Consider the following 12605-nt stretch of genomic DNA (forward strand, 5'->3'; position numbering starts at 1 on the left):
CATAGGTGCTAATAATCGTTGACCAAAATAAAATCGACAATACGGCGTCCCAATCCCCGGATACCTTATCTACTTCAGTTTTATTATAACCTGATTCATGCTAATTACCTAGAAGCAAAAGCGACGTGTGAACTAATCGCTACCTAATTTTATCACCTTTCGTTCAACCTTGACCGAAACATTAACAACCCATCAACTAAATTTTTAAACTGTCGTTTTCAAATTTTAAAATTTTTTCAAGTCACCTGCAGCTTTCGCGGTTGGCAAGATTTACTATTTTGGAAAACTTAGAAATTGTGTGACTTTTTCCATTGTAATGAAATTAGCAGAAATATTTGTTGATTACAAAATTGTAACACGAGTTTTTTTCTCGTGCTATTACTGACGACAAACATGAAAACGTATTCCTTCAATACAGTGGCAAAAAAGGTAAACGGATCTTAGCAAATTTTGTGAGATATTGTACCATTGTATGCGTATACTTAGTGACCTGGAACCGAGATAGAATTGTTTAGTACATCGGTCAAGGTGATAATTAACAAGTTGAAAGTTACTGAACTAAAATGTTGGGTGGTATGTGCAAGAAATATCAGAATTTATTTTATGCAATTAATGCAAATGAACAGGGATGTGCCCGATGGATTACAGAGGTGGCTCTGCAATATTTCTATTTTTACAAGTTGGGAAAATTTTTGCTAAAACTGTCATAACACGACCTTGTCTCAGCAAGAGCGCTAAAATTATAAGTAATATAAGAATTACGGAAAAATGACGAAAACTTCCAGCATTTATTTTAGATAAATATTTAAAAGTGAAGGATTATGGAAAACATCGGAAGTATTTTATTCAAAAACTTTTTAATTTGTTTAATTCTAAAAATTCGCAAAATGGAAAATTTCGCTGTTCTATTTAAGATAACGTCCCTTACCTTATTTTTCTATATATCAATTAGGCATTACTCAACAAAACCCAATCTGTGCAAAAATTTGTTCATTTTGCTCGTGAAGGATTACTTATAATCTGTTTGGATTACAATAATTATTCAATCTGTTCTGTCGTAAATATTGGCAAAATTAATATTATATTAAAAAGCTTGTGGCAAAAAAGACCACTATAAAAGCTTCAATGTTTCAGATTTTTGTTTGTTAGGTTTGATGAGTGTAACACTTCGAGATGAAATTTGTGTTGACGGTTTTAAATTAATTTTTTGTTTTTGATAATTAATAATACCCCTAGTGTGATTTCAGATAATAATTTCTGCATTTTATTTTGCACCATCACTCATGCAAGAAGATGATTATTATGATGATTATTCTCCTCTCGAACTTGCCGACTTCGTTTACATTCGATCGAGTAGTGTAGAAGATCAGGGTGGGTATTTTATAAGAAACCAAGAGATGACAACGACTCCTCAAAAAAGTCAACCGGTATATAGAATGTGTACAAATAAGGTTAGTATTATTTTAACATTTTTCAGAATGCCTTTTCCTTACGTGTACAGTAACCGAGTCATCTGCATTGTTATTTAGTACTTTCTTAATTATTTTCTTTATTTCAAACACCACCTCTTTCATTTTTAATAAATATGCTGTTCTGGTTTTTGAAGAAAAGTCTGGAGCTGTTCATACTTTTTATATTTATTATTTTTTTTAATTTAAAAATATCTAGTATTATTATAAACGAGTCCATTAGACGATTGGCTACTTTTTTCTCCTCGTTTCATGACCCCTATAATAGTACGAAAAAATAGGTCTCCCGCTTCTGCCTGTCTGCCGTCTGCCCGAATTTTTATTATACAGATAATCTCCGAAAATACTGGGAACATCCCCATCAACAATAGGATGACGTCATCTTCAAAATTTACGTTTGTAAATATATTTGATTATAAAATAAGATACCCCTTCACATGCCGTTGATGAATCCGTACTCAATTTTTACAACATTTTGCAATTTAACTTTAAAACTGCAGTGTCGAATGCTCTGAAATTTGCAAACGTTTTAAGGTTATCGTAGTCATGGGACATTGTTAATCAAAATTTATTCGTTTATCCCCTTCCAAAAAATTGATAACGTCATCTCAAAATTTTGCCGAATAAATCCTCTCTGAAATATGCAAAATATGATGAATTGATGATTCTATAATTGTGGTTTAACAATGCACTCATAGATGTGACAATTACTTATGCAGGGTGATTAAAAAAACTTAATAAATGAAGCAAGTTACTGTACTGACTCCAATCAAGAACGACTTACTCCATTTTTCCGAAAATTTAGGAATAGAGTACTGTTATTACAAATATTACACTGCATCTATCCAAATTGATATTCGTGTTTTTGAAAAAAAATTTGATGGCGTTATCACAAAATTTTGTAATGGATTTACATTTACTTTAACATTATATACATATCTTAATCCTAATTTATAAGGGTTCTCATAAAAAATAAAATTCACATAATCAAATCTTATAATTTTTCAAAAATCTGGATTTATTTACTTTCGACCAATTTTTGGTGTCACAATATTTCATTTTTTTCTTTTTCTTTCATTTTTCAATTTTGCGTTTTTTCAGGTTTAATTTTTCCCCCTTTTTCATTTCTCGACTTACAAATTTTTCAATTTTTCGTTTCTTCAACCGGTTTGCAATTTTTGGATATTACAATGTTTTATTTATCAGTTTTGCAGTTTGCCAATTTTTAATTCTTCGATTTTTCTAGTTTTCGTTTCCTCGATGGTTCAAATTCTTTTCTCGTTTTTTCAATATTTCTTTCGATTTGATAACCTTTCATTTATTCCATTTTTCAAATTTTCAGTCTTTGGTTTTTCAATTCCTCGATTTCCCCATTTTTAAATTTTTCAATTTTGCCATTTTTGAATTTCTCAATTATCGTATTTTCCGATTTCTTTGATCGATTTTTCAATTTTTCATTTGCTCAATTTTTCAAGTTGTTCATTTCCAATTTTTAAATTTTTCGTTTTCATTTTATAATTTTTCGTGTTTTCATTTTTTATTTTTCAGTTTTACAATTTTTTCCATTTCTTATTTTATTCTAAAAGTTGAAAAATCGAAAAACCAAAAATACGAAAAACTGTAAAATCGAGAAAATTGCAAATCGAAGCACTGATAAAACGAAAAATGGAAATTGAAAAATTAAAAATCAATGAATTAAAAAACAATGAATCGAAAAATTGAAAAGAAGAAAAAACGAATCCGGTCGAAAAATTGGAAAACCGAAAAATTATGGAATTGTCAAAATATGGAATGTCGAAAAACTGTAACATTGAAAAATCGAAAAAATGAAAAAATAAAGAAAGTAAAAAAGCGAAACGAAAAATTGCAAATCGAAAAATTAAAGAAATGAATATGTAATTGCAAAATTGTGTATCGAAAAATTGAAGAAACCAAATCTGAAAAAGTTAAAATTGAAAAAAACAAACAATTGTAAAGTCGAAGAAAAAGTGAAAAATTGTAAAAAAGAAAATAAAAAACCGAAACAAAAAATTACAAATCAAAAAATGGGAAGGTTAAAAATTGGAAACTCGAGGAACTCAGTTCGAAAAATGGCAAATCTAAAAACTGAAAAATTGAAAAGTACTGAAAAATTTAAACTTGAAAACTCGAAAAATTACAAACTGAAAAACTGAAGAAACAAAAAAATGGAAAATTGAACAATTGAAAAATTCAAGTCAGAAAAGCTGAGGAAGTGGTATTTACGCCACTGCTTTTTACTTTATAGAGGTTATTAGAAAACCAAAGTCGCAAAAAGAAGAAATACTTTTTCAAAAAAGTGGGTTTTGTTACGCTGCACTTCAGGGGCGAGGGAAGTTCTATCGAAATAACCGTCGACTAATTTTTTAACTTAACTATATTTGTCATTAAAGTGTCTTTGTTAATTTGTTGTATACCCTACTAGAACTACAGCAGTTTCCTAGATAAACTTATAAACTTGAGGTACCATCTCATTTCTCATTTCACAAAACTTGAAATGTGTAGTCTCGAGGACCAAACTTCTAACATTAAAAACGCCTCATTTTTCCAATGTTAAGGTATTTTTGAGGAGATTATCGCCCATCGGAATTATATTCATTCATATATTTTTTATTATGGTGTTTGAAATAGTTTGTTTATATTTTTAGAATAAGAATATTATATGTATTGAGAAAATTTCAACAAATATTTCTTCAGTAAACGGTACAGATTGCACACCTCAAAAAATAAAACAAGTTACCTGTGAGAAATGTTACGAAATCCAAGTAAGATAAGAATTTTATTTAACAGGTATAATTAACATCATATTTTCAGGGTAATGGTACTGTACACAAATTATTACATTCAATAAGAGCACGACCGAAAGAAATTAAAATTTTTTGCAGAAACCTAATTTACGTAAAATGCTACGATTTTAAGACAGAGTATGTGGATGTAGGATGTGCTCTTTGCAAATAAAATGAGGTTCTTTCGCTTACATTTTCAATAAAATTTATCTGCAATATATTGAAGAATCTAAGGGAAAGTTTGATAATCAGACTTTTTAAAAGTGTTACAGACGGTGTAAATTTGGCGTTCCACGACGCAAATTTAAACAATACGTATTTATTATCAAAACAGGTTACAAAAATTAATGAAATTTTGGTTATCAAATTCGTCCCTTAATTCTTTTTTTTTTCCATTAGTACAATGTATTAAAAAATCGTATTGAACTCTTTCTTACATATATAACTATTTTTTTAATTTGTCATAACTTTGGAGACATTAAGCAAATTACTGTTAAGCATTCGAAAGTAGTCGTTTTGCCGATGGGTAAGTAAAACAGTATAAAAGAAAATGGTTTGAAAATAATCGCCACACAAATATTCGAAACAATACCTACAACATGAAACTGGTAAGTTGTTCATGACTTAATTAAAATTATTACTTTATAACTCTGTATAAAAAATTTGCAGATATTCGCAACACTCCTAACTTTGGCCATCAGCGCCCACGCCACTTACACTTTGCCAAAATTAGTGGTACCATCAGTCACTTATGGCGTTCCAGAAGAACCAAAACCAGTTGTGCCAGCTGTAGTTTACGGCGTTCCAGAAGTACCCAAACCAGAACTTGCCCCCATCAAGACCGAATACTCCTACACCCTTCCTGCAGTCGCGACAGTACAAACCCATCACGAAGAACTCCCTTCCACAATCCACGTTCCTTCTGGTGTAACTACGCTCGTTGATGGTTACGCTGCTCCCCACGACTCCGTTCCCTATACACATGGTTACATTTCTGGACTCCCAGCACCCCAAATCCTCAGTCCTCATGCCCCAATTTTGGGATACTCCTCCGTGTACTCTTATGGTTATTCCGTTCCTCATGTCGCTTATCCCCACGTTACCTACAGTGCTCCCTCATCTCAAGTAGTCACAATTACTGGACCATCTCAGATCAGTACTGTTATTGCTGGACATGATACTGAAGAAATCCACGAGGAACATTTACAAGAGCCCGTTGTGTCGAAATATGAATACGAAGTCCCCCATGTGGTTGTCCCAGAGGTTAAGCCCCATACCACCTACGGTCTTCCTCACGTTGTTGTCCCCGAACCTGTGGTACCCCACACGACATATGGACTTCCCTACTAAATTGTTGTTATTTATAAGCGATAAAAATAAATAAACATATTTAGTAAAAACTTTGTTTCAATCCACGAATACAACAATTAAAATGGCACAATATGATACTGATACAAAGATAACACAAAAATTAAGACATGAGTAAGACTGTTTAAAAATGTAAAATTTGACATTGAACAATAATCGTTCATTAATCGCTTTTAAACGGACGAATCGTAAAAACAGACATTCTGCTTTTATTAAATGGTCTTTTTATTGCAATTATTTTCAAATTGGTAGATAATATTTTCTTTTAAGAAGCGCGCCTTGTGGCATAAATAAAATTAGCTTTAATATACAGAGTATTTGTAAAAAATAAATTATTACAATTTTCAAAAATCAATATTTGAGTTTTTTCAAATACAACACCATCTGTTTTATTACATATCTAACTATACACTTCTCTCAGTCAAAAGATCGTAAAATATTGATTGTTGTTGGCAACATACTCGCATTTAAAATTTTCTGATGTCAAAATCAAATTTTGAGCACTAATTCAGCAGCTGCCATCTGGTCATTGGTTTTTAAACTCATGTCAAAATAAAAGTGTCAACCCAAAAATTTGCTTCAATCATTAATAGTCACCCGGTATATTCGTACACGTCAACCATAATCGACTAGAAGATAACAATCAAACTATATCCATGCATGTACAAAAAAAAAGATCTCTAAGCGGCCTCAGGAAATATGTTACTTAATCTACACAGATCAAAAATAATAATAACATCAGTTATTACGAATATTTAACCCTAATCTTCCATATTGTAAAGCTTAATTAAAAGTTACTATTCTATTACTAATATCACATTCACAATATTATATAAGGCTTTGACTTGACACGTTTTTACAGTGCGTTATTGTCGTCACATAACGATCGTCCAAATATGAAACGTTTGATACTGGTTCGTCCTATACTATTTCTTTTATTTCAATTTTACAAATTTTGTTTACAGATTGGTTGTTGTATTTCTCAATTTATATTACCATTGTCGGCAAACGAAGATTTTTATGGCGAGGAGGATTCTGATTTTGAAGACTATCAGTACCCACTCGAAAGAATTAGCCGAAAGTACGAGATCGAAACCATATTTTGCCGAGATGAGGTTAGTATCACTATATTGGTTACAAAATTTTAAAACTAGAGTAACTTTTATGCTTTGATTTTTACTTCCCCTCTTGTCTCTCATGTGTCCCTGATCTATCTGTATTGTCGATTTTATTAAACCGACGAACCGATTACTTTAAATTTATTTGTACAAAATAAGTTTAAATTAACACACTAAAATATATTATCTTGTTACAGACTACTAAATCACACATAACATGCCACGAAAAAATAGAACAAAATTTTATGGGGTTTAATGCTACGCCATCGTTTGTAGATGATCATATCTGTCTGAGATGTTCTGATGTTAGTACAATTACTGGACCATCATTACCTAGTGTATTAATTTACTTTTTTAGCGTCAACGTGGAATGATTAGGAGTAGCACGATCGAAAGGCAAATTTTCATTTTCGAGAAAACTGGAATCAATGGATGCTACGAACAAAAAGTATATCGAAAAAGCTTCGGTTGCAGTATTTGTAGAAATAAAATATACAATGCGTTTATAAAGGATTCATCCATCGAAATACCTGTGTAAAAAAAATATTCCTATGAGTGCTGAATATGTGAAATATATAGCCACTCTATTATGTAGACAACAATTAATACATCTGGATACTGTTTTGTGGGTCTAAATAATATTCTAATAAACTTCGCCTAATAACACTAATTACTTTGTTGTTTCTTTTTCCGAATTTTAGACTTTAGTGTTGTCATAGCATAGTAAAATTTCTTTGTTTCCTATATAGATGTATTTTATTATTATTAATTTACCATCAAGTTTCAGTTATACATATTTTACTATTTTAATACGACATACCCAAATATGCATATAACTATAAGGATAAATCGTTTGAACATGTATGAACTATAATGGATAATAAAACAATAAAACTAAACAAAAATGTTGAAATCTGAGTTTCTAATTAAAACTCTTAGCTACATACATTCACAATCGCATACCTATTTATGTAACAGTAGTTAAAAGTCATGTCACAAAAAAGTTTTTGTATTTATTTATTTTTATTTCGATAAGTAGAGTGCAACTTTGGGCAATTCCGCATGTTGTGGTTTATTAACTGGATTTTATTTTGTACTTTAAATGTTTAGATTTTTGGAAAAAAAATTATGACAATATTTTTAATTTAAGGGATTACCATCTAAGTGTAAAATTTTGCAGTATTAATTTTAAGAGTCTTAGGAATTCGTGTTCTTTTATTTTTGAAAAAAATTTCAAAAACGTCAGGTAATTTTGAAAACATCTTGGGGCTTGATCAGCTACGTTAAATTAGTGATTACTTCGACGTCAGGCCAGATTATCAGGTCAGGCCAAATCCTAATAAGTTAGTCAAATCAGATTAGACCACATGGAACCAGGCTGATGTGGATCGAACTAGATCAATTCAAATCAATTTAGAAAAACTGATGCATTGGTTACAGATCTTTAGCTAATAAACTTTTATCATCAGTGCTTTCACAAGTTTGATCACCATTTCGAGGGCGTTTTTCCATTTTTTTCACCATGCTTACTTCATTCGATGTTCAATGATTGTTACAGTTTTCTCCTTCGGGAAAGATTAATAAACATGTTTTTTTATTGTCCTCTACAATGAGTAAAATTTATTTCAAATACATATATTGCTCTCTTGGTCATGTCATGAGTGTTTCTCACAATAATATTCTCAAAATGCCATTTCAAGTTATTTCCTATTTTAAACCGTATGTAGAAGTAATAGCTTTAGTTTTCATGGCCTTTTTGTGCGTCTAGTATCTTTTTTTTTTTTTCTAAAAATATGAAATCATCTTTAGGCGCTTTTTTTAAAGAATTTGCAGAAATTTCAGATATCCTGGTGATTTGTTTTTGAAAATGTATTGAAAGAATAGGAGGGGCGCAGAGTATATTTTTTTGAAAATATGACAGAATTTTTGGGACTCCTTTTCTTTGTGAAATAAATTGAAAAAGTCTCGGTGACACCTGTCGGCGTAAGTTTATCTCCAGCCTCACACACTGTTAATAATAATTTATTATTGTGAAAATTTAAAGTTCAAAATCTAACTTTTATCGTACCAACCACAACAAAATTCCCCATAATTAAAAAAAAGTGAAAAAGACATTTTAGAACACTCATTTGGCGACTCGTTTTCCAATTGAAAATTGTACTATACTAACCTCTTCTTGGGTTATTCGAATTTTCTTGACATTTATTAGCAATTTAAGGGTTCACAAAAAATCGCAATAGGTTTATTTTTCAAATCTGTATTACAATAGATTTTGTGGACAGATACATGAAAAAAGTTGCCTTTCGAAATATTATAAATATTGAAGTACGTCAATTATAATCAACTAGAAGATAGCAATCAATAAATTATATCCACGCATGCATAAAAAAAGATCTCTAAACGTTCTCAGGAAGTATTATAAATCCTTACTTAATCTATACAGATTAAAAATAATAATAACAATTATTATGAATATTTAACCCTAATCTTCCATATTGTAAAACTTAATTAAAAGTTACTATTCTAATACTAATACCGCATTCATAACATTATATAAGGCTTTTGGCATGCATATTTTTGCAGTAGCGTTAGTACTATGTCCCATACCGATCCTCCAAGTATGAAACATCTGATAGTGGTTCGTCCTTTCCTTTCTCTTTAATTGCAGTTTCATATTTTTTGTTTACAGATTGTTTGTTTTTTTTCTCAATTCATAATAGCATTGTCGGCAAACGACGACTTTTATGGAGAGGAAGATTATGATTTAGAATACGATTACTTCCTCGAAAGAAACAGCCGAGAGCAGCCCAGGAAGAGTAACGTAACCAGATTATGCTACGATAAGGTTAGTACAGTAGTGTCTTTTTTTTACCCTAGCCATGGGGTTTTACATGCTAAACTTTGAATTGTATGAATGAATTTTCAAGTGATATTTGGCAGAAAATTAGATTGGTATTTTATAAACCAATTTCTGTTCATTTTATCATACTGTATTTTAGTTACAAAATTTCAAAACTGGAATAACTAACTGTCAAGAGTTTTTATGTTTGATTTCGAATTAATAACAAGTGTCTCATCTACCACTAATTTACCTGTCTATGATCGATTTTATTCAACGGCCAAACCGACTACTTTAAAATTTTGTTTAGTTCTTCTAAATTAATTAGAGCAAATAGAAATGTAAAAAAAAATGTACTTTATCGCATTATATACCTATGGCCTGTGTCTATGATGATTAATTTTTTTAACGATTTTTGTTCTATGCTTGACAAGCAACAAAACTATTGAAAGTAACTGCTTATGCTTTATTAAAATAAATAAATAAATAAACGAGATAAGATATGCATAATGAAGAAACATATAGTTTTCGAACAAATCAGTTGTCATTTGTAGAAAAAAAATTAAATAACTCACTAAAATATGTCCTACTGTTACAGTCTACTGACAAAATAATAACATGCTGGGAAACAAGAGAAAAACATTTTGTAGATAAACGCCGTGGTGAGATACCACCCATACCATCAATTGTAACAAACTACGTGTGCCTAGGATGTAAAGATCAAACAAATATGGATACGATGAAAAAGCCAATTTTCATTTTTCGATCTATTGGAAATGGATGCTTTCATCAGGAAAAATATAATCAAATGGTCGGTTGCAGTATTTGTGGGGGTGAAGGAATAATTATGGACTAACACACCAGGATACCACGCTGATCTAAATAATATTCTAATAAACTTCGCCTACAACACTTCCTTAATTGTTTCTTTTTCCGAATTTTAGAATTAAGTGTACTGTTATATTGTATTATCACAAATAAACATACTATTAAAGTTTAAAGTTTCTGCCTTATGACATAGTAAATTTCTCTGTTTTCTACGATGTTAATAAGTATTGTGGTGACCGAATTTGAATCAAATTTTCGCGCCGAATTTAATTAACAGCGGCGCGAAATCACATTTGAAAAAAAATCGTTAAACATAGCCCTTGTGCACGTTTAGTTCTTTTCCTGATAGTTCGTAGCTCGCTGGATGTGTTTTTGTGAGTGTAACCACGTGGTAAGGTATTTTGGTTAGTTTAGTTGGTTTGGTAGTTCATAAAAAGGAGAAAGCCTTTGTTTGACGAAAATTAACCGCAACGATGACGTCACAGTTTTCCCCAATACGCCAACACATGCTGTAAATTTATTTTATTGTTTGTAAATTCACCGATCAGGTTAGGATTTTTAATTGTTAATTGGTGCTAACACAATTTAACAGACATTTTTTCATGAAATTCACTTAGTGAGAACTAATTTGATTCTGTTTGTCTAAATATAAATAATTTTCTGAGGCATTTCCTCGCTACGTTAAAGATTGATCACATCACCGAGGCATTTCCTCGCAACGTTAAAATTTACATCACCGAGACGCTTTTTCCTCGCAAGGATGACCGGATATTTTTGTGTTTATTCATTATGAGATTGTTGGGGTAACCAATTCACGATAAAGTTAATTATTTTAAGTAACCAATCACTTGGATCAAGACATAATTTAACATAATATAAATTCTTTGTTTGAATCATTGATAAAGTATGGCAAATGTTAATCTCATGTAAATTTGTTAGCTTTGCAATTTTTCACCTCATACAATCTCACAATTTTAACCTCAGTAATTTTCTTTGTTGTATAATTCTAATGGGACGTAAATTTTCTTGCTCTGTAGTCTTAACCTCGCGTAATATTTTTTATTTGCACAAGTTTACTTCGCACCAGATCTTGTTTTGTTATTTTTTTTTTTATATATAAATCCTTGCTAAGTTTTGTTTTGTAAATATGTTGTTGATGAATGTTTCCATCATAAACATTATCTGATGTCCAATTTTAATCTCACATAAGAATTTTTTTTTTTAATTTCACATTCATGATTGTATGGCAAATTTAATTGTTGTTTATTGCTCTTTTGAAACTAACACTTATTCAGTTGTCGTTAATATCAGAGTCATAGAAATTGAACATTTAAAATGAAATTGAGGTTAAAAAACACCGAAAGACGTAGCAGAAGCGGAGAACGCGGTTCCTAGTGGAGCTAGGATTGTTTTTATTAAATTTGTAATATTCAAATATTTGCATTGGTTCAGAATGCTTAATTTGATTTCATTTAAATTTAATCCAAAGTTCAATAAGTTTTTTTTATGGAGCTGAACAGCGATTGCGATTCGGCCCCCATTGGGCAGCCTGAGGGCACGTCACGAGTCATCATACGCAACTTTTTTTTCTTTTTTTTGTGTCCTCCATTAATTTTGTGTTTTATTTAGCGGTACTTTTCCAACCTTGGGGTCCACCACTTGCATCTGAACGCATCCCGCCATTTTTCAAAAACACAACGTAGAGTTCCACTTTGTCAGACGATCACAGAAGGCCAAATTTTGAATTTTTGAATTTTTTCACATGTCAATTTAAGGCGGGATGTTTGGGTTATCACAGTATTTTCTTTAATATTTAACATGGAAATAAAATTATTCTACTTCCATGATACATTACTATTTTAGTAAGAGATCCTTTAATACAATTATAGCCAAAAGAAAACGGTTTGAACATTTTAAATAGCAAATGCCTACCAAAGTTGTTGGAAATGTTTCTATCACTCTATTGGTTTTTAAATTTCGTTTGCAACGTTATTGTAATGAAGCACATCTGAAATTAGTGCATTTATTATTCCCACCAAAAAGTTGATGTCATTATTTTCACAAAAATATTTAGTAAACTGTATAACAAATTATGATTTTGAAAAAAGTATATGAATGAAAAGTTTTTATTATGTACAACTACTGTTTTGAAAATACCTATGTAACTCTTTAAACTCCC

General features: G+C 30.7%; 3 protein-coding genes and 1 long non-coding RNA gene across 4 annotated transcripts; all 4 read left to right on the forward strand.

The window, feature by feature from the left end:
• The first annotated feature begins 1155 nt into the window (after positions 1 to 1155).
• Positions 1156 to 4491, forward strand: LOC135120235 (uncharacterized). Its single transcript, XR_010278541.1, has 4 exons — positions 1156 to 1191; positions 1248 to 1451; positions 4136 to 4252; positions 4302 to 4491. It is a non-coding gene; the product is annotated as an uncharacterized LOC135120235 (long non-coding RNA).
• A 272-nt stretch (positions 4492 to 4763) lies between these two features.
• LOC135120547 (uncharacterized) lies at positions 4764 to 5623 on the forward strand. Its single transcript, XM_064044876.1, has 2 exons — positions 4764 to 4881; positions 4943 to 5623. The coding sequence occupies exons 1-2, from the start codon at positions 4873 to 4875 to the stop codon at positions 5621 to 5623; spliced, it is 690 nt and encodes a 229-aa protein (XP_063900946.1). The 5' UTR covers positions 4764 to 4872.
• Positions 5624 to 6459: 836 nt separating this feature from the next.
• LOC135122876 (uncharacterized) lies at positions 6460 to 7432 on the forward strand. Its single transcript, XM_064047352.1, has 4 exons — positions 6460 to 6555; positions 6607 to 6756; positions 6957 to 7064; positions 7118 to 7432. Exons 1-4 carry the CDS (start codon positions 6538 to 6540, stop codon positions 7295 to 7297), a joined length of 456 nt encoding a protein of 151 aa, XP_063903422.1. The 5' UTR covers positions 6460 to 6537; the 3' UTR covers positions 7298 to 7432.
• A 1931-nt stretch (positions 7433 to 9363) lies between these two features.
• On the forward strand, positions 9364 to 10527 carry LOC135122877 (uncharacterized). Its single transcript, XM_064047353.1, has 3 exons — positions 9364 to 9397; positions 9449 to 9604; positions 10197 to 10527. Exons 1-3 carry the CDS (start codon positions 9380 to 9382, stop codon positions 10452 to 10454), a joined length of 432 nt encoding a protein of 143 aa, XP_063903423.1. The 5' UTR covers positions 9364 to 9379; the 3' UTR covers positions 10455 to 10527.
• Positions 10528 to 12605: the final 2078 nt, after the last annotated feature.

Source organism: Zophobas morio, unplaced genomic scaffold (genome assembly GCF_036711695.1).
Source record: "Zophobas morio isolate AGI-343-1 ecotype UQ-CSIRO unplaced genomic scaffold, CSIRO_AGI_Zmor_V1 ptg000005l, whole genome shotgun sequence".
In the NCBI taxonomy this organism is placed as follows: Eukaryota; Metazoa; Arthropoda; class Insecta; order Coleoptera; family Tenebrionidae; genus Zophobas; species Zophobas morio.